The 22,274-nt window shown below is 31.9% G+C and overlaps 1 protein-coding gene across 1 annotated transcript; it reads left to right on the top strand.

Moving 5' to 3' along the window:
- Positions 1–77: 77 nt before the first annotated feature.
- Positions 78–22,274, top strand: LOC134721925 (ubiquitin-conjugating enzyme E2 Q1-like). The gene is made up of 9 exons (XM_063585231.1): positions 78–343; positions 1,970–2,092; positions 3,285–3,412; positions 3,811–3,887; positions 8,390–8,466; positions 8,861–8,941; positions 9,538–9,631; positions 17,883–17,959; positions 18,667–22,274. The coding sequence occupies exons 1-9, from the start codon at positions 140–142 to the stop codon at positions 18,808–18,810; spliced, it is 1,005 nt and encodes a 334-aa protein (XP_063441301.1). The 5' UTR covers positions 78–139; the 3' UTR covers positions 18,811–22,274.

Genomic DNA, 22,274 nt, shown 5'->3' with positions numbered 1-22,274 from the left:
ATTGTGTTGGTCCGATAAATATCTGGGCCGACTTGTCCAATAATTTCAGCAATATTTTTTTTCTGTGGTGTAAGCGATATGTTATTTTCTTATTGTGAAATAGAAAGTACAGTTTAATTAAACAAATAAGTAAATCTTGATGACAGGGATTATGGATTTCAAAGAAAGTACAGGGGCTTCACAGGCATGGTGCTTGGAAAGTGGAACCTGTTTCAAAGTAGACTTTTTTGACGAGGAAGAGAGAAAAATTCATTTCAAATGGCAAGAAGAGGACGAGGAAGAAAGTTCTGATATACAATTTAGCATAACAGTCCCAATAAAAGACGACCCAAGCAGTAAATGGGTAACAGTTTATTTTGACTGGATATGTGTTCCAATCAACATAATCCTCAATCCTCAATCTTGAGGCCTGTTGGCACGAATTGTCCCAATGTGGGGTTTTCCTCTCTAGTGCATTTTCCTCAACATATTCTTCTCTGTGCTTTAAATTGGTATGCGCTTGCTAAGATTGGGATTGAGGAACAGCAGTAATAACCGTCTTTAAATACTATAAATCTACAATTAAGCATGTCAAAAGTTACTTAAAGCTAAGGTATTCATGGTATTATAGGGCACCAATACGATAAACTACATGTATCCAGCTGCATGTATCATCACATTTGGAATTAAAAGTCAGTAGCAAGATGAGCTAGTTGGCAAAAAAAATCATAACCAGATTCATAAGCGCTTTATGAGGGATACTGAGGCAGCCAAATCGAATAATCTCTCTGCCTCCATCATGTCCATGCCTCTAGGCTCAGATTCCCAGAAGGGATTAAGAATATTTCAAGAAGGTTTGACAGATAACCTGAAAACTCCTTAAAATAGATTAATAACCTGAAAATTGATAGATATTACCCAGAAACTCAATACTATTTCATATGGTGTAACACATGTCACATGTGCAGTTCTGATATTTAAACATTGCTAATAAAATTAACCTCAAGAGTACAATATATAAATAACACATAGCTGAGAGGGTGATAGAGCAAATTGTTACCCCGAGAAAACATTGTCAACAGAGGCGAAGCCGAGGTTGACAATGTCTTTTCGAGGGGTAACAATCTGCTATATCACCCTCTCAGATATGTGTTATTTACTTTATTATACTGACTGTTCTGTTATTACTGTCGTTTAAATTTAAAATTCAAAGTAATAAACCATGACATCTTGTACATAACCATCCGTATTTGATAAAGCGCACACTTGATCAAACGTCTTTGTGAAGGGTAATAGAGTATTTGCCATAGGATAGAGTCGTATTTAATAAAGCACACTTGATCAAGCGTCTCTGTGAAGGGTGATAGAGTATTTGTCATAGGATAGAGTCGTGTTTAATAAAGCACACACTTGATCAAGCGTCTAAATGAAGGGTAACACAGTAAATTGACACCCTCGTATTAGCCAATCAAAATCTAGCATTTTGACATGAAGTATAATAATATTTAATGTCTCGTTTGCAAGATCATTACAGTATGTACAGCGTTTACACTGTACACAGACACATTTTTTCTAAACATGATAAAGGTAGATATACATGTAGATATAGGAAGATGTGGTGTGAGTGCCAATCCAAATAACAATTTATAAAAGTAAACCATTATAGGTCAATGTATGGCCTTCAACACGGAGCCTTGGTTCACACAGAACTACAAGCTATATACATATATACAACATGTATAACTCTTATAACTCTTCTACATGTAAATAACGTCTGCCATATTTGCCATATTGTTTTACATACTATACAATAAAAATCATCAGATAATAGAAACAGTAGGTCCAAATTGTTAGGGTACTGTAACAAAACTTTAACCAACATTGTCTTTCTCCAGAGAATGTGCACATATTAGTAAGTAAAAGTCAATGCTTTTCAGTTATGATATCATAATTATAACATGGCAAACTTTATTTTACATTTCTCTTTTAGATGTTTTGGTCAGAAAATGAAGATGTATTAAACAAAATAATGGAAATGCATGACTACACAGATGCATGTAAAGACAAATCTATTTTACAGATTCTTTCCAAAATAGATTGCTTGTTAAAACCAGTAAGTAAAGTCAGTTGTGATACAATATACTAAGCACAAGATTATAATTCAGACAATATGTCAGTTAACTGCTAGGAGTCTGTTGTTATTTATGTATTATTGTCATTTTGTTTATTTTCTTTGGTTACATCTTCTGAAATCAGAATCGGACTTCTCTTGAACTGAATTTTAATTTGCATATTGTTATGCATTTACTTTTCTACATTGGCTAGAGGTATACAGGGAGGGTTGAGATCTCATGAACATGTTTAACCCCGCTGCATTTTTGCGCCTGTTCCATGTCAGGAGCCTCTGGCCTTTGTTTATTGTTGTTAGTCTTGTATTATTTTAATTTAAGTTTCTTGTGTACAATTTGGAAATTAGAACGGCGTTCATTATCATTGTACTAGTATATATTTGTTAAGGGGCCAGCTGAAGGACGCCTCCGGATGCTGGAATTTCTTGCTACATTGAAGACCTGTTAGTGACCTTCTGCTCTTGTTATTTCTATGGTCAGGTTGTTGACTCTTTGACACATTCCCCATTTCCATTCTCAATTTTATATGATAGTAATTACTTACAAAACAGTTTTACATGGACATCAACACACAAACAAAGAGAAGACCCTGATATTAAGGAAATCTACATAAGCTCATTGAGAATACAGTCTGATTCAAGAACAACAATACATTTATATAGTGAAAAAAACTTTGCTATATTGACTCAGAATTATGTTACATGTTATATTTTAACAGGTCTTTAAAATTGATCTAAAGTAAATTGCATTGTGAACATATTCTTAAAATGGATTATGAATTATATTATATGATTATCATTGTATATATATAGGTAGTTGAGCCAGACAATGCTACTGAATTATGTTATATATACAGTTAACAATTCTTAGAACATGATTAAACAAATTGATTTTGAATTTTTAGGAGGTAAAAATGCATGAACTGAAATCAAAGTTCTTATGGCTATAGCTTGATAGCTGTATACAGTATTATAGTTAACTGTTTCTAGATTGTTTCGTAAAGTTAACTTATTCTGGGTTATTTTATATAATTAACTATATTATAGTCTTGATTATTTTGTTTAGTTTAGTGATTCTGGGGAGTATTTTTTAGTAAGATAGTTTTTTTGTATGTATAGCTCATTCTGGATTCTTTTGTATAGTTAACTTAAGCTTATTCTAAATGATTTTTTACAGTTAACTGATCCTGACAATGAATCTGATGCTGATGAGATAGAAGATGACTATTATGGTGATGAGGATATTGATGCTTCCATGCCAGAGGCTGATCAAGATATGGCAAGAGGTGCTGAAGGGGCAGATAGGTATGAAATGACATATATATAAGCTTGCAGTCAAAAAGTCACAATTGGGAAAAGGTCAAAATCAGTAAAATTACAGATTAGATGATTCTTGTAAGCTATAAAAGGCTTTTGTATGACAAAATGTGGAAATTCAAAAGATGAGACCAACTCTCTGATTTATACTATAATGAATGAAAAATACTTTTATCTAGAAAGCAAACAACCAACAACAACCAGTGGATTATATCTTCCTAGAATTGGACAGACAGACTGAAGGTTTTAACCAGTATGTGAGCCATAGATCCTCTCTATACCTGGGAAAGTGGGTAACAACACACAACATAAGTACACACTACAACTTTATATCACAAGGAAATTCTATTGTTTATGAATACATATCTTACTTTTATTTATTTAAGTGGAGAAGATGATGACATTGGAGCTAATTTCTTTGGTGATGTTGGTTCAAAAGCTGCTGTTGCAAGACTCATGTCAGGTAATTTAAATCTTTTTTCAAGACTCTTGCAGTTTTATGTTGAATATGAATACATAAATATAGTTAACATTTATTAATAAGTTTGATTTAAAAGAGAAGGTTTACGAAGAGTTTAAATTGGCCCTAAATTGGTTTTAAAATCAGGGCAAAAAATTACAAATTTCACATACCAAAATGTGACCTTTTTATATGACCGCAAAATTTGAAAAAAATTTCGTCGTATATTGCTATCACGTTGGCGTCGTCGTCTGCGTCGTCTTCCGAATACTTTTAGTTTTCGCACTCTAACTTTAGTAAAAGTTAATAGAAATCTTTGAAATTTTAACACAATGTTTATGACCACAAAATGAAGGTTGGTATTGATTTTGGGAGTTTTGGTCCCAACATTTTAGGAATAAGGGGCCAAAAAGGGCCCAAATAAGTATTTTCTTGGTTTTCGCACTATAACTTTAGTTTAAGCTAATAGAAATCTATGAAATTTTGACACAAGGTTTATGACCACAAAAGGAAGGTTGGTATTGATTTTGGGAGTTTAGGTCCCAACAGTTAAGGAATTAGGGGTCAAAAAGGGACCCAAATAAGCATTTTTCTTGGTTTTCGCACCATAACGTTAGTATAAGTAAATAGAAATCTATGAAATTTAAACACAAGGTTTATGACCATTAAAGGAAGGTTGGTATTGATTTTGGTAGTTTTGGTCCCAACAGAATAAGGGGCCCAAAGGGTCCAAAATTAAACTTTGTTTGATTTCATCAAAAATTGAATAACTGGGGTTCTTTGATATGCCAAATCTAACTGTTTATGTAGATTCTTCATTTTTGGTCCTGTTTTCAAATTGGTCTACATTTAAGTCCAAAGGGTCCAAAATTAAACTTAGTTTGATTTTAACAAAAATTGAAATCTTGGGGTTCTTTGATATGCTGAATCCAAACATGTACTTAGATTTTTGATTATTGGCCCAGTTTTCAAGTTGGTCCAAATCAGGATCTAAAATTATTATATTAAGTATTGTGCAATAGCAAGTCTTTTCAATTGCACAGTATTGCGCAATGTCAAGAAATATCTAATTGCACAATATTGTGAAATAGCAATTTTTTTTTTAATTAGAGTTATCTTTCTTTGTCCAGAATAGTAAGCAAGAAATATCTAATTGCACAATATTGTGCAATAGCAAGAATTTTTTATACGACCGCAAATTTTGAAAAAATTTTCGTCGTATATTGCTATCACGTTGGCGTCGTCGTCGTCGTCGTCGTCGTCGTCGTCCGAATACTTTTAGTTTTCGCACTCTAACTTTAGTAAAAGTGAATAGAAATCTATGAAATTTTAACACAAGGTTTATGACCATAAAAGGAAGGCTGGTATTGATTTTGGGAGTTTTGGTCCCAACATTTTAGGAATTAGGGGCCAAAAAGGGCCCAAATAAGCATTTTCTTGGTTTTCGCACTATAACTTTAGTTTAAGTTAATAGAAATCTATGAAATTTTGACACAAGGTTTATAACCACAAAATAAAGGTTGGGATTGATTTTGGGAGTTTTATTTTCAATAGTTTAGGAATTAGGGGCCAAAAAAGGGCACAAATAAGCATTATTCTTGGTTTTCGCACAATAACTTTAGTTAAAGTAAATAGAAATCAATGAAATTTAAACACAATGTTTATGACCACAAAAGGAAGGTTGGTATTGATTTTGGGAGTTTCGGTCCCAACAGTTTAGGAATTAGGGGCCAAAAAGGGACCCAAATAAGCATTTTTCTTGGTTTTCGCACCATAGCGTTAGTATAAGTAAATAGAAATCTATGAAATTTAAACACAAGGTTTATGACTATAAAAGGAAGGTTGGTATTGATTTTGGAAGTTTTGGTCCCTACAGTTAAGGAAAAAGGGGCCCAAAGGGTCCAAAATTAAACTTTGTTTGATTTCATCAAAATTGAATAATTGGTGTTCTTTAATATGCCGAATCTAACTGTGAATGTAGATTCTTAATTTTTGGTCCCGTTTTCAAATTGGTCTACATTAAGGTCCAAAGGGTCCAAAATTAAACTTAGTTTGATTTTAACAAAAATTGAAACCTTGGGGTTCTTTGATATGCTGAATCTAAAAATGTACTTAGATTTTTGATTATTGGCCCAGTTTTCAAGTTGGCCCAAATCGGGGTCCAAAATTAAACATTGTTTGATTTCATCAAAAATTGAATAATTGGGGTTCTTTGATATGCCGAATCTAACTGTGTATGTAGATTCTTAATTTTTGGTCCAGTTTTCAAATTGGTCTACATTAAGGTCCAAAGGGTCCAAAATTAAACTTAGTTTGATTTTAACAAAAATTGAAACCTTGGGGTTCTTTGATATGCTGAATCTAAAAATGTACTTAGATTTTTGATTATTGGCCCAGTTTTCAAGTTGGCCCAAATCGGGGTCCAAAATTAAACATTGTTTGATTTCATCAAAAATTGAATAATTGGGGTTCTTTGATATGCCAAATCTAACTGTGTATGTAGATTCTTAATTTTTGGTCCAGTTTTAAAATTGGTCTAAATTAAAGTGCAAAGGGTCCAAAATTAAACTAAGTTTGATTTTAACAAAAATTAAATTCTTGGGCCTCTTTGATATGCTGAATCTAAACATGTACTTAGATTTTTGATTATGGGCCCAGTTTTCAAGTTGGTCCAAATCAGGATCTAAAATTATTATATTAAGTATTGTGCAATAGCAAGTCTTTTCAATTGCACAGTATTGTGCAATGGCGAGAAATATCTAATTTCACAATATTGTGAAATAGCAAATTTTTTTTTAATTAAGAGTTATCTTTCTTTGTCCAATATAGTAAGCAAGAAATATCTGCCAGAATTTTTTTTAATAGGAGTTATCTTTCTTTGTCCAGAATCAACTTAAATCTTTGTTATATACAATATACAATGTATATTCACTTTTTACTACCAACTGATAAATTTAAATAATCTTTACCATTCAGTGATAACAAGCAGTTTTTTTACATCATGTATTTAAATGAGTAGTAATTGTTGCAAACTCCATTAGAATATTTTAATTGAAATTAGTTTTGGAATAAGGGAAAGGGGGATGTGAATAAAAAATTGGGTTAAATTTTTCTCATTTGAAATTTCATAAATAAAAAGAAAATTTCTTCAAACATTTTTTTGAGAGGATTAATATTCAACAGCATAGTGAATTGCTCTAAGAGAAAACAAAAATTTTAAGTTCATTTGAATACATTCATTCTGTGTCAGAAACCTATGCTGTGTCAACTATTTAATCACAATCCAAATTTAGAGCGGAATCCAGCTTGAATGTTGTGTCCATACTTGCCCCAACCGTTCAGGGTTCAACCTCTGCGGTCGTATAAAGCTACGCCCTGCGGAGCATCTGGTTTTAATTGGAGTTATCTTTCTTTGTCCAGAATCAACTTAAATCTTTGTTATATACAATATACAATGTATATTCACTTTTTAATTCCAACTGATAAATTAAAATAATCTTTACCATTCAATGAAAACAAGCAGTTTTTTTACATCTTAATATTTTATGAGTAGTTACTGTTGCAAACTCCATTAGAAATTTTAATTGAGATTAGTTTTGGAATAAGGGAAAGGGGGATGTGATTAAAAAAATTGGGTTCAATTTTTCTCATTTGAAATTTCATAAATAAAAAGAAAATTTCTTCAAATATTTTTTTGAGAGGATTAATATTCAACAGCATAGTGAATTGCTCTAAGAGAAAATAAAAATTTTAAGTTCATTAGAACACATTCATTCTGTGTCAGAAACCTATGCTGTGTCAACTATTTAATCACAATCCAAAGTTAGAGCTGAATCCAGCTTGAATGTTGTGTCCATACTTGCCCCAACCGTTCAGGGTTCAACCTCTGCGGTCGTATAAAGCTACGCCCTGCGGAGCATCTGGTTGATAATTAAGGCCATAAGTGAACCTTACACATTGCTATCTTTAATATGTTTTATAAATGAAGTTTACCTCATGTGATGTGTCTATGCAATACAATGTATCTTCAACATCTTTAATGTGTATGTGTACACACCAAGTATGATTTATAATATGAGTTTGCCTCATATGATTTGTCAATGTAATAAATAATTGTCTTGAATTGAACCAGACAGTTAACAGTTTGATCAAACTAAACATCTAAAAGAGGTTCTATAAAGAATATTTTTTATCAATCTTGAAGTGTACAGCACAAAATGTATAAGGTAGTTCAAACCAATGTTATCATATTAAAGAAGACCTTTTAAGAATATTGTGCTTCAGTTTTTGGTATGCAATGTATTTTACTATTCTGCTCAAGACATCCATATCTAGGTAATAGAAAAAGTAAATGATGAGTTCAGAAAGAGGGTTTGATTTTTTGAATATTTACAGTATTAAGAAAACTGTCTTTAATTTATAAGAGTCTACATGTCTCATATATATGCAAATGACCAACTTATTGTATTTCATATATTTCAAGTAAATTTATTGTTTCTTTATAGATTTGAAAACTATGAAGAAAGAATCATGTAAATTTGGACTTGATGGCAGTCCAAGGGGAGATAATTTATTTATATGGGTAATTTATTATATTTTAAACTTTAGAATTTGTGTGCCATGGTGGTAAATTTTATGATGCAAAAAATTGAGTCTGTTGATATTTTAAACAGGGTGTGTAAATTGTAAATCCTACATTTATGTATTCTCATTGTTTTGATTACTTTTTATTTTGATGTCACGAAGAAGATCCCCTGAAAAGTAACTGTATATACATGTACATGATTTATTCTTATGTCCTATCAACTTCAGGGCTAATAATTAGACTATTTATTAGAAAATTATGATATTTACATAAGTTAAGTTAAAATATAATAATTTAAATGCTTAATGCATGCAGTATTTCAATATTTATTTATGGTTATTAGATTAAACCATGAACATGATAAATTTGATATATTTGTTATGTTTTATAGGATATTAAATTGAAAGATTTTCCAGTAGACTCGAAACTTGGTAAAAACCTTAAAGAATATTCTGAAAAATTTAAAAGAGAAGTAAGTTTTAATGTACAGTATTTCACATTATAGTACTTAATTTTTTTTATAAGATTTTTCATTTTAAGATATATAACAATAAGGAGAGAACGATACACAAGTACCAGAGAATGAGGATATATGTCTTAGAGCAGTCATTGAGAATGAGAATAAATGAACCAATTGAGTAAAATGATATTACATAATGGGAGCAATTTGTTTTTAACAGATTGGTTTAGATGTCAATTCCGTGACCAGTATTTGGTTTTAAGTACATCAATTAGGAGAGATAAAATCAAATCAAGGCAACTTACAGAAAATGAGGAATTGTATGAACTACAAAAGGAAAGAATGTGATGCAATATTATATACAAGGATCCCATCAACTTTATGCTTTATGGTTTTGAAACAGAGTGCTACCTAATATACAAACTTGTACTACGTTTTCTTTATATAAATTTTAAACAGATGTTAACAAAAAGGATTTAATTGCACTTACTGTAAAAGTAAAAGTTATCCTTGTTACCTGAAAAGATTGGTGGCAAAACAGGTTTTAACTACATTACTTTTAATCATATGAGAATATCCATGGTAACTCTCCCTTTTGTATATTTCAGCCAGTAATACAGTTAGAGATGCAGTTTCCACATGATTATCCAATGACACCACCATTTGTCAGAGTAGTTAGACCCAGATTTAAATTTCTCACAGGTGAGTACCCACATGATTATCCAATGACACCACCATTTGTCAGAGTAGTTAGACCCAGATTTAAATTTCTCACAGGTGAGTACCCACATGATTATCCAATGACACCACCATTTGTCAGAGTAGTGAGACCCAGATTTAAATTTCTCACAGATGAGTACCCACATGATTATCCAATGACACCACCATTTGTCAGGGTATTGAGACCCAGATTTAAATTTCTCACAGGTGAGTACCCACATGATTATCCAATGACACCACCATTTGTCAGGGTAGTTAGACCCAGATTTAAATTTCTCACAGGTGAGGAACATCATAATTAGGTCACATCTGTAGTTTAACAAGCATTATATGTGTAGTGTATGGCAATACATAGCGCCCTACCAGTTAAAACTTCATTGTATTAAAACAAAATTCTATCTTTGATCTATAAATTTTCATGGTGTAAACTATATTAAAAATGTAACAGGAGGGTCAGGTGGCTATGGGTCACCATTCCCTGTTGTTGATTAATGGTTCATCCCGCTGTGACTAAGCTCTGGCAAATGAGACCAAATACAGATGTTCAGATACTTTATTAAGATATTCCACATAATTTACATGTGAAAAGTGAATCCAAAACATAAATTTGGTTAAGTAAAGCAAAATTCATTGGTTGGATTAATGATAAACCCATGTAAGGTGGATTAATGATAAACCCATGTAAGGTGGATTAATGATTAATTTAAGTGGTGTATTTGAGATCCAGAACTCACAACAAATGGAAGTTTTTAAAGACCTTGACTGGCTATACAGCCCTCGCACGGTTGGCCTTAACTACCCAGAACTATATATTTCTTTAAGAAGGTATAATTCCTCCATGAAAATAGCAAAATCTTCTCTCAAATATCCAGTAAGTTGGATGAAAGGTCTACCAAATCATTACCACACAATTTGTCTAAATATACACTTTGTTATTCCTTTCTCTGACAATGAAATAATTCATTTTGTGTCATCCCATTTTAGCAAAGGGAGATCATGTGTCCTATACACAGATGTACAATTACACAAGTCAATCTTAACTTGTAAATGTAAATCTCACCAGAAGCAGCTATACTAGATACCCCTACTCACATTTTCGGAAGTACAAGTCAAACCTAATCACTCTGGTCCTAAAATAATTCTCAACCCTTGCGAGAAAAGAATGCATCCAGTTCAAAATTATATGTTGCAACTATAGGCTATATACTTAAAGATAATTACATGTATTGAATTGAGAATGTAAGTGTAAAACTATCCATGCGGTTGCTTAATCTACAAGTGTCTACAAAATGTAATGATTGCAATCATTGAACTCTCAAATATAATTCTGCTCTGTCTCTCATACTAACAGTTGCATACTCTGCATATTACTTCTATATATTTATTATATTTTCTACAACATTTCCTACAAAGTATCTATTTATTTCCTTTTTTTAGCTCACCTGCCCCGAAGGGACAAGTGAGCTTATGCCATCACTTGGCGTCTGTAGTCGTCCGTCGTCCGTCGTCCGTTGTCTGTCGTCGTAAACTATTTCAAGAATCTTCTCCTCTGAAACTACTGGGCCAAATACTTTCAAACTTTAACTGAATGTTCCTTAGGGTATCTAATTTATAAATTGTATCCAAAGTTTTGATCTATCAACAAAAATGGTCGCCATTGCTAAAAATAGAACATAGGGGTCAAATGCAGTTTTTGGCTTATAACTCAAAAACCAAAGCATTTAGAGCAAATCTGACATGGGTTAATATTGTTAATCAGGTCAAGATCTATCTGCCCTGAAATTTTCAGATGAATCAGACAACCTGTTGTTGGGTTGCTGCCCCTGAATTGATAATTTTAAGGAAATTTTGCTGTTTTTGGTTATTATCTTGAATATTATTATAGATAGAGATAAACTGTAAACAGCAATAATGTTCAGCAAAGTAAGATTTACAAATAAGTCAAATGACGGAAATGGTCAGTTGACCCCTTTAGGAGTTATTGCCCTTTATAGTCAATTTTTAACCATTTTTCGTAAATCTTAAAAATCTTTTACAAAATTCTTCTCCTCTGAAACTACTGGGCCAAATACTTCCAAACTTTAACTGAATGTTCCTTAGGGTATCTAGTTTGTAAATTGTATTCCGAAGTTATGATCTATCAACAAACGTGGTCGCCATTGTTAAAAATAGAACATAGGGGTCAAATGCAGTTTTTGGCTTATAACTCAAAAACCAAAGCATTTAGAGCAAATCTGGCCTGGGGTTATATTGTTTATCAGGTCAAGATCTACCTGCCCTGAAATTTTCAGATGAATCAGACAACCTGTTGTTGGGTTGCTGCCCCTGAATTGATAATTTTAAGGAAATTTTGCTGTTTTTGTTTATTATCTTGAATATAATTATAGATAGAAATAAACTGTAAACAGCAATGATGTTCAGCAAAGTAAGATCTTCAATTAAGGTGGTACCCAACACTTTTACTGAAATTAATTTGGCTCGTTTAATTTTCATAAAATTTTGTCAAAGTATTTACTTTGACCCTTTAACAAAAATATAAAAATATCAAAAATTTTGAACCAACCGTTTTGTCAGAAAAAATACACTGGTTATATAGCAGTTTGACAAACACCAACTTTGATCATTGAGAAGCTTAATATTCCTTTTACAACACAACGTAATTAAAATGTTTAGCTGACATAACAGAGTTATCTCCCTGTAGTGTTAGGTACCACCTTAAGTCAATTTGACCAAAATTGTCAATTGACCCCTTAAGGAGTTATTGCCCTTTAAGGACTTTTTTCGCAATTTGTTCATCATGTTGACTTACTTTAAAAAATCTTCTCCTTTGAAACTGCTGTATCAATTTCAGCCAAACTTAGTCCAGCAGATAGGTGGATAATTGTGCACTTTGTGTTAAAAGCATAAAATTTGGTAGAAACATAGTTTGAACCATTCTAAACAAAATTAGATATGGAGGCAAGCTTGATTTTATCCACTTCCGGTTTTGTCATCAAAATGGCGGACATGCATTTGATAACTGATTAATGGATATTCAAATCGAACATATGGTTCCTAAGTTTGGTGTGAAGACTATAATATTATTATGTTTTCATTGTTTGACATAATGTATCATTTCTTTGAACCCCTCGGTGTATTTTATTCCGAAATTCGTCACTTCCGGTAGAAAATATCACAAGAAAACTTAATTTTGCGACAAAATAAATATGTTTAATAAAAAAAAAGCTTGAACAACATTAAAGTTCTCTGATATTGTTCGAATATACATCAGAGTTCGATTAATTGCGTAATAGCAGTGTCGACATTCAGAGTACTCACCTGGGTTGCGTCCAATATCGTAGCGGCTACATAGGGCTACGTAGATTTATGACTATTGAACGTCTAACTAGCCTAGCTGCTACATATATATTAAGAGCAGCTAGACTAGCATTCATTCAGTAGACAAACATCTACGTAGCACAACGTAGCTGCTACGACATTGGACGCAACCCTGGTCTCTCATAACGGTGAATGCTCTTGTGACACCATTCAATACCGTCCATGTATCCCATGCTCTTTTTTTACCTTAACCAGCGATCGATACCACAGTGTCGAATCCATTGAATGCATGGAAAACAGGCAATGCATATGCTTTTTCTTGTCCTAAAAAGTTAGCAAGCTCATGAAATGAAAGGTGTCCGAAGTATTTTCCAGTCCTATAGCAACCCATAAATATCAGCTGCATTTGTTACATGAAATCAGGACACAACAAGTACTAATACATCGGTATCAAGTTGACAACTGTAGCAATGATTCTCTTCCCGAAATGTGTTCATCCATCAGATTATTTGACAAAAAATGAATGAGCTCTGTTTTGTTTTTATCTACACGTGCGAAGCTCTATCAGTTTCGTGGTTAGCATGTTTTACTTTGACAACTTCTCTTTGTACCGTCAATCTTTATATACATGTAGTCTACAATAGTTACATCTTGACAATGGTTCTAAAAAGTAAAATAACAAAAATACTGAAATCAGAGGAAAATCAAATCGGAGAGTCCCTAAATCAAATAACAAAACACATAAAAAACGAATGGACAACAACTGTCATATTCCTGACTTGTTACAGGCATTTTCAAATGTAGAAAATGGTGGATTAAACTTGGGTTTAACAGCGTCTAAAGACCTTTTCTTAAAGTAAATCAATTAAACTGAATTATGGTAGGTAGATTTTCCTGTTTAAAGAGCTTGGTCAAGTTTTCTCTAAGATAAACTTTTATTACTGGTTCTATTCAACGAACGACGAATAGTATCAACAACTGCTGAGGGAGCTTTATCTTTAATTGGTATACAAAACAAGCAGTCCACTGCTGTATTTAAGAAATTGATTTCCGATCTCTTCTACTACAGAACCTGCATCATGTATAAACGACATTTGAGCTCTCCGTTTCTGCTCATGGTCAATTGTGTCCTCTTCATAAAAAAATCGATATATAACTTTCCCTGTGGTATCTTTCGTCCCTCTTCTCAAACTCTTTAGCAAGTATTGCCATTTCTTGTCAAGCTACTATCCATCTTTGCAGGGCTAATGGGTTTTCTGTTAACAGTGCCTCCATCTGACTTAAAAACATATGTATTCCATGTGTTCTGTCAGGCAGTGAACGATTATTCCTGGGTGCTTATGTAAGGGGTTTCTTTAGATGCATGATGAAGGATCTTTGGAGAGTTAAGGATTCGTTTGTAACTGTTGAATATTAACATTTAAGCAATCGTTAGTGTTTACTGCGAATAAGAGTTGGTTGTTACATCTTGTCCATACAACAACATACTAACAAGAGCTACGAGAGATCTTGGAACAGAATTCTCACAGTTCACTGCAAAACGACTGTCAAACCCAAATGTAACAATAAACATGTCGCTGCAAATTATTGTAACTGCTTTATAAATCTGCATTAATTTTGAGCCAAAGTCATCATCACCTGCTTTCTGAAAATAGGTTTCATCTCATTTTATATCATCTTTGAAAGCAATTTAATTCTCTTTTCCTTGTTTTTATTTCCTAAATATAAGGTAAATTAGCAAGCATTAGATATAAAAAGTTGCTGTATGAGTGTCATTGAGACAAATCTCCATCCAAGTCAAACATGTGAAAAATCTCTCACAGGCAAAAAAAACATTATTGTAAAATGTAAGAAGTCTATTCTTTTGTCTTCAACCATGAACTCTGTCTTCAAAGTCGACATCTAGTTTCCTTATTCGCTAAGAACAAACCTGACAACTTGAATACTGGTGCTCAATCTTCTTCGGTTATGGAATCTTCAATGTAGCTGATGATGTCAGCATATGCGATCCAATGGTTTTTTCGTGCGTCACTTTCTTATTTAGTCTCATCTTCACTGGAGGCTTTTGATGCCTGCTGATAAAAATAAGCAAGACATTGGACATGATATTTCGTTTCTTGTGCAATGAGGTCCCTAGCACTGAGCTTATCTTATAAAGTTGTGTACTGAAGATTTTGTACACATTGACGAACAGGGATATCAACATTACTTGTTGTTTCTTCATGGAAGTTTTCATCTGGTTTATACGACAACAAAAGTAACAAACACATTCTTCCATGGCTATTTTTCATGGTAAGTTGGTGCGGGTGAGTGTCAGCTCCGATTGCCTTTTTTTTACTTACCATCTGTATCCTTTTCATGTCTTATTTTAGCTCTCTTTAGCTCTGTGTTTAGATGGCTGGTCTGATGCCATGTGCCATTGTTTTTGTACGTAGTACGTTAGAGACCCCTGCCATCATATTGTGTCGAAGACTGTAAACATGAAAGTTCTTTGCATTTATCGAGATTTCCTTCCAGAGTAACATATCTGGCACCAATATTGATACACCGTTTGTGGGTGTAGGGCATTGCAGCTATTTGTCTGTCATATTTTGACAAATTATACATTTAACATTGAGAATGAAAATGTGAATTATATCAAAGAGACAACAACTAATTAAAGAGCAGACAACAGCCGAATGCCACGAATGAACGCTCTATGAAGCAAGAAATTCCTGCAACGGGATGTGGTACTCAGCTGGTCCCTATACAAAATTGTGTACTAATTCACTGTAAATTGATGTCACATTAAACTCAAAAACATATAAATGAACTAAAGTCCAGTCAACCTCTTCAACATTTGAGGAAGAACTACCTGGTCTTCGATCATCTGATGTTTCAATAAGTTTAAATCTTTAAGAGCTCATCTTTGAATTGTTATTTAGACTCTTGATTTATCGAAGTGTATGTCTATCTTTATTCAAATATAATAATAAAATAATAGTGTTCACCATATCAATTGAATTTTAAAGGTCTCCAAAGAAATAAATATATGTTTAACCCCGCTGCAATGTTGCGCCTGTCCCAAGTCAGGAGCCTCTGGCCTTTGTTAGTCTTGTATGCTTTTTAATTTTAGTTTCTTGTGTATAATTCAGAGTTTAGTATGACGTCCATTATCACTGTACTAGTATGCATATTTTTAGGGACCAGCTGAAGGACACCTACAGGTGCGGGAATTCTCGCTACATTGGGGACCCGTTGGCTGTCTTCGGCTGTTGTCTGCTCTATGGTCGGGTTGTTGTCGCTTTGACACATTCATCATTTTCTTTCTCAATTTTACTGATTTTATTACACCCTTCTTCTCACTTTTTGCAAATTAAAAGACGACATTTTTCTTGAATTTTAACATGAAATTTCGACCGGAAGTTCAACAAACGTCACCAAATTGCTGCTTCAACAACAATGAAAACCAGCTTATGTGATTTAGATGAATAAAAACATCAGTTTTTTTAGTTTAAACTAAAACATTAGAAAGAGAATTAAGAAAAGTTAAAATTTAAACATGCATCCGCCATTTTGAATTTTACCGGAAGTAAACTTTATTTCCAGATTGCCTCCATATCTAAAATTGATGAGTATAGATACACGTATGTTTGAGCAAAATTTGGTGCTTTTAACACGAAGTGCACAATTCCTTCATATATTGCACCTATCTGCTGGACTATTAGGCTAAATGAGTTTCAGAGTATTAAGTATAAATTTTATATTTTATTTCCTTGTATGTCAAGAAACATAGCTACTATGGCTAAAATAGAACATAGGAGAAAATGAATATTTTTTTTGGCTTTTGAAGAAAATAGGACGATCCAAAAAACATTTAAATAAATTGAAAAGCCAAAATAATCATTGATGAGAGATTTAACCAAAAGAATTAAGGTGAGCGATTCAGGCTCTTGAGAGCCTCTTGTTTATTTAAACCATAAGTTTATTCCATTTATCAATAGTGTAATATGCTGACATCAAGTTTCAAACATAAAAACAACATATACATTATACATATATACAATGTTACCATAAATTTGATGTACAGAGTTTAGTGAAAATAAAGTATCATATCTTGACCTCACTACCAAATTTCAACTCAAGTCAGATAACACATTGGCTACCAAAAATGTAACAGGAGGTTCGGGTGACTATGCATCACCGTTCCCTCTTGTTGATTAATGGTTCCTTCCGCTGTGACTGAGCTCTGGCAAATATGACCAAATACAGATGTTCAGATATTTTATTTAGATCTTCCACATAATTTACATGTGAAAAGTGAAACCAAAACATAAATTAAGTTATGTAAAGCAAACTTCATTGGTCAGATTAATAATAAACTCATGTAGTAATACATGTAAGGTGGATAAATAATAAATCAAAGTGGTCTAATTCAGACTCAGAAATAAAAATTTCTTTGATTAGTTAATACTTTTCATAGGTCCATTTAAGAAGGTACAATTCCTCCATGAGAATGGCAAAATCTTTTCCCAAATATCCAGTAAGTTGGATGAAAGGTCTACCAAATCATTACTACATAATTTATCTAAATATACACTTTGTTATTCCTTTCTCTGACAGTGAAATAATTCATTTGTGTCATCCCATTTTAGCAAAGGGAAATCATTCCACAGCAACCCCATATATGAATATTTTAAACTAGAAGTGTTGTCATGAATACCTGATAAATGTGCTAGTTGAAAAATCGGAGATTTTAATATAGACACTATATTAAAATTAGCTTTGGAAAGGGGAACCATTGATGATTTTAGTGGATAAATGTTGTCTTTGTAACATAAGGAAGGCTCTGTTAAAAAATGCATTCCCTATTTCTGATAGAATTGAATATTTCATATGAATTTACATGTGTTTCCTGAACATTTTATATTTGCAGGTCACATAACAATTGGTGGCAGTATTTGTATGGAAATGCTAACAAAATCAGGTTGGCGACCAATTAATGATATTGAGGTAATGATAAGTGTAGTTTATGTACAACGTATTAGTGTTAAAATGAATTTAAAAAGGTGATTAAACGTCAATACAATTAAACAACACAATCAAACAGAAATATAAAAAAGCCCCTTAAGGAAGGACCAACAACATACAAGTGGCCTTGCTATATTTCATGCACTGAATTTTCTGAGTCTACATAAATGGTTAATATTATTTACAATGACTTCTTTTAACACCACATTCTCAGAGTGAAAAAATGAATACAAACATCACAGCCAATTTGTTTGATGGAGGAAATCACAAACTTTGACATGAAAACTGACAATCTTAGTAAAGATCAAAGTCAAATTCACCTTACCACGATCAAGGTTTGAACTCACATCGTTACAGGTTAGAGATCACTATAGATGATCTTATATTACAAAACATTGAAAACCACTCTAAAAAATACAAAAAACATCAGACATCTCAGATGATGTTCATAGAATGAAGTTCAAATAGTAAATTTCACACTAAAACCTATTTACTAGTTGACTTTCTACAGCTGTTTAGAGACTTGATGGGGTTATTGAATGTAACACAGTCCCATCATGTCACAAATATGCTGTCAGATGTCTGAGCAATTTTTTGACAGTTAAATAATTAAGTCACAGTCATTGAAATAAGTGCTTCTGTACTACTGATCTTACGATATGTCTGATATATATTTTGTATCATTGTAGATGATTTTAGTTCAAATTCGATCAGAGATAATGTCTGATAAGCAGGCTTCACTTGATATGAACGATGCCGATAGACCATATGGGGAACAGGAAGCAAGAGACGCATTTAATAGAATGGTCAAACGATATGGCTGGAATTCATAAAAGGAGAAAATGTTTGTATGTGTATGTTACATAAGAGAAGATGTGTGATTCAGAGTTTGACTGTTAGTTGAAATGACAACTGTTTTTTCTTACAGAAGAAAATCTTGATATGGGAAGGCTAAATTGGGAATAAAATGAGCGAGAGAATGTTTTGAATGCATAATTAGTATTATCATCAATCATCGAAAGTTGTTAGAATTCATACTGTATGGTCCAGCACAATTGATTCAACTTTGTGTATTTTTACTGAAACCTAATTTAATGAAGCAGAGAAAGTTGTGAATGCATAATTAGTTTTATCATCAATCGTGGACATTTTAGATGTTAGATTTCATATTGTATGATCCAGCACATTCTTCATTTGATGAAATGTAGTGTATTTTACTGAAATCCTTATTTAATGAAGCAGAGAGATTTATGAGTGATAATTTTATGCATTTGTTCACATGCTCTTTGTATCAGCGAATCAGTTTCTGTATTGCAACAACTACTCAAGAAGATCTAGTATCTTTTTGTATATTAATGGTTATTTTATTTCTGTAATTTGCTTTTTTAATTTCAATGTACACCTATGCAAAATATGGCAGACGATATTTATGTTTTGCCATATCACACAAATAAGGGGTAATAACAGTTTGAATTAGTGAACTCTACTCATTTTGTTTTTATATTTACTCAAATATAGTTTAGTTTAAACATATTTATTTATAGTGAATTGTAAAACAAGTTTTGCAACTTATATTAATCCCTTTCCACTTTGAGGGTGCGAGTGCTGCCTTGTAGCGGCATAAGCCTGCTCTTTTTCGAAATCTACAAGGGTGTCTTTAATAAGTATAATATTTTAATCATTGTAGATGAATTTAGTTCCTTTTTGTGGTAATTTTTCTATTAAATTTTCTCTTATTACTTGTAATACTTACTTTGATTTGAAGTGACCAATGAGTTTAAAATATATTAGTTTATTTGTTAAATTTTGATTTGATGAAAAAACTTTTCATTGTCATGATTGTTGTAAAATTTTAGTTTAGTTTATTCAAATTATAAAACATGTTTTAGTTCATGTAACTTATATCTAAATGGTTGTTAATCAATCTTTGGTTGCATTTTCATTAGAAGAAAAAATGTTTATGTGCTTTTAGTTTTATGAATTAATGATTTTAGATAAATGAGTTATGATGTTGAATTTAATTTTTTATTTCAAAAATATAATTAAAAGAACACTCTATAAATGACCACTGTTTTTGGTAGGTTGTATTCCTATATCCTCTGTATGCAATTTGTTTTATTTGTTTGCTGGAAATATACCGTTATTTAAAGTGAAAACAATTTTAACAAACAACTTGTTTTTATGTATTTGTTGATTTACATTATAAAGGTTTACAGAGAATTTTTTACATTTTAGAATAAACAAACATGACAAAAGAAGTTTTTATGTATATAATTTTTGAATTTTTGTTAACCTACTGATTTTTCAAACTAGAGAATAACATTACAGATATGACTTTGTTTATCTTTAGAGAGTTTGGTGTGTATAACAGATTTGAACTAGTCTTCATTTAGTATATCAGTGATTTTGTCAGCGCTTATTATAAATCAACCATTTTCAAATAACGAAACTATTTCTTGATCAATTTTGTCCCTTAGTAGATACTGTTGCTTCATTTATTTTCATGGGTACTAATGTTTGTGGAGAGCTTACATGTTCATGGATATTTAATTTTTGTGGATTTGCCAAGGTCAGCAAACAAGCTTATAGAAAAATTTGTTACTTGGATCTTGGAAATCTACGAAAAAGGTGAAACCAATGAATAATAATGAATCCACAGTATATAAAAGCAAAAAAAAACCCCAAAAAACAACACATTTGTATTCAAAGAAATTTTTTCTAGAATTTTGATAATTTAGAAAATAATATGTCTTGTATACTCTTCTCTATTGTTGAAAACCATATGTTGATGGTTGACCTCTAGGTGGTTTTTTTTCTTCTGTTGTTCGGTTGCTGTTTAATTGACATATTTTTCATATCTCTAGATCCCTGCAATGTAATTCACTTATTGAAGTGAACAATAACAATTTTACGGGTTGAAATGTATAAATAAAAGTGAATAATGAGACTTGATGGCTGTCAGACATTTTCGATTGCACATTTGATTGAAGATAGTCAGGATATATTTGTTAACCAATCAATAGTGTTATGACTGCATTCAATGAAAGTATATTTATGTCTTGAAGATAATTTAAAATTCATTTATAATGTTTCTAAATATATAACACAATTATCATGATTATAAAATTTGTACAGTATTTTCTAAATTTGTGAGCTTATCATAAATCTGATCGGTCATATAAAAACTATATCTTAAAGTAACTACTTTATTTGTTTGAAGCATCTGTTATTATAGAAGATATGGAATTGTATTAAGTTTCAGGCTGATATGGGGGGTGTCAGGATGATACCCAGGCCGATATGGAAAAGTCCATGCATTAATCTCTTTGTATTATATTATTTTTTATTGTTCTGCTATCAGTCATTTGTCAGTGGTTTATCTCTGTCCATGTTTCCATCCTTTGAAATTTTTGTAACATTTTGCTCATGAATTATTATTCAGAGCATTCTCAAATTTGGTATCAAGTTTAATATATCACCATTTTGAGTTGTCACATGTTTGCTATTTGAATGATGATTTATATCATACATTTCAAACCATTCTGATAAATTAAATTCTGTAATTTAACAGAAACAAAGATTTCCACCCCTTCTGTTTGAGAATGTATTATTTTGCACATCTGAGAGGTATGTAACTCCAACATCTCTGCCATTCCAAAACTATCAGCTCTCAGCATTCCTAGTAAGGATCAGTGTAAAATAGTTCTCTGACTGCAGAAAACTGTATAATCTTAATTCTTCTTTTTTATCATTTAATATATGTAATACTATGATCTCATTTGATATTGTAAGATAAATAATAACTGTAAATAATTGAAATGTGTACTTTTGAGAATTGCAGTTGTAAAAATGTAGTGTTAAAGGTCATATAAACAAAGCAATGTCTTTCTAGGATTATTTTTGGTAGACTTGACATACTGTTATCAACATATTTTCATAGATACTTTTTATACGTCAGTCAAAATCTGTCTGTGTGTCCAGCGTAAACATGTTGCACTGTAACTTTAGAACAACTTATCCAAATTTCATGAAACTTAAGATAGTTGTTTCTAATGATGATGTATACTTTATTGTGAAAAGTAGATTAAAACTTTTTGAGTTACGGGACTTTGTAACTAAAACATGGGTGGTTTTTTTCTTCACATGTCCCACCATATCTCAAAAACTTTTTATAATTATTGCTCCAAACTTTACTCACTTCTTACTTATAATAATCTAAAGATCTGTACACATTTTGGTGATGATTTAAACTCAAATATTCATTTCAGAGTTACTGGTTTTTTGGTAAAAAAAAAAG

This window comes from Mytilus trossulus, chromosome 6 (genome assembly GCF_036588685.1).
Source record: "Mytilus trossulus isolate FHL-02 chromosome 6, PNRI_Mtr1.1.1.hap1, whole genome shotgun sequence".
Classification (NCBI taxonomy): Eukaryota; Metazoa; Mollusca; class Bivalvia; order Mytilida; family Mytilidae; genus Mytilus; species Mytilus trossulus.
The sequence above is the reverse complement of the archived record's forward strand: the minus strand, read 5'-3'. Positions and strand labels throughout refer to the sequence as shown.

Bases quoted from the DNA above. Each gene is read 5' to 3' on its own strand.
- LOC134721925 (XM_063585231.1), top strand. From the start codon at position 140: ATGACAGGGATTATGGATTTCAAAGAAAGTACAGGGGCTTCACAGGCA. The intron at 2,093-3,284 runs GTAAGTAAAGTC...GATTTTTTACAG, and splicing joins TAGATTGCTTGTTAAAACCA to TTAACTGATCCTGACAATGA. The intron at 8,467-8,860 runs GTAATTTATTAT...TATGTTTTATAG, and splicing joins GAGATAATTTATTTATATGG to GATATTAAATTGAAAGATTT.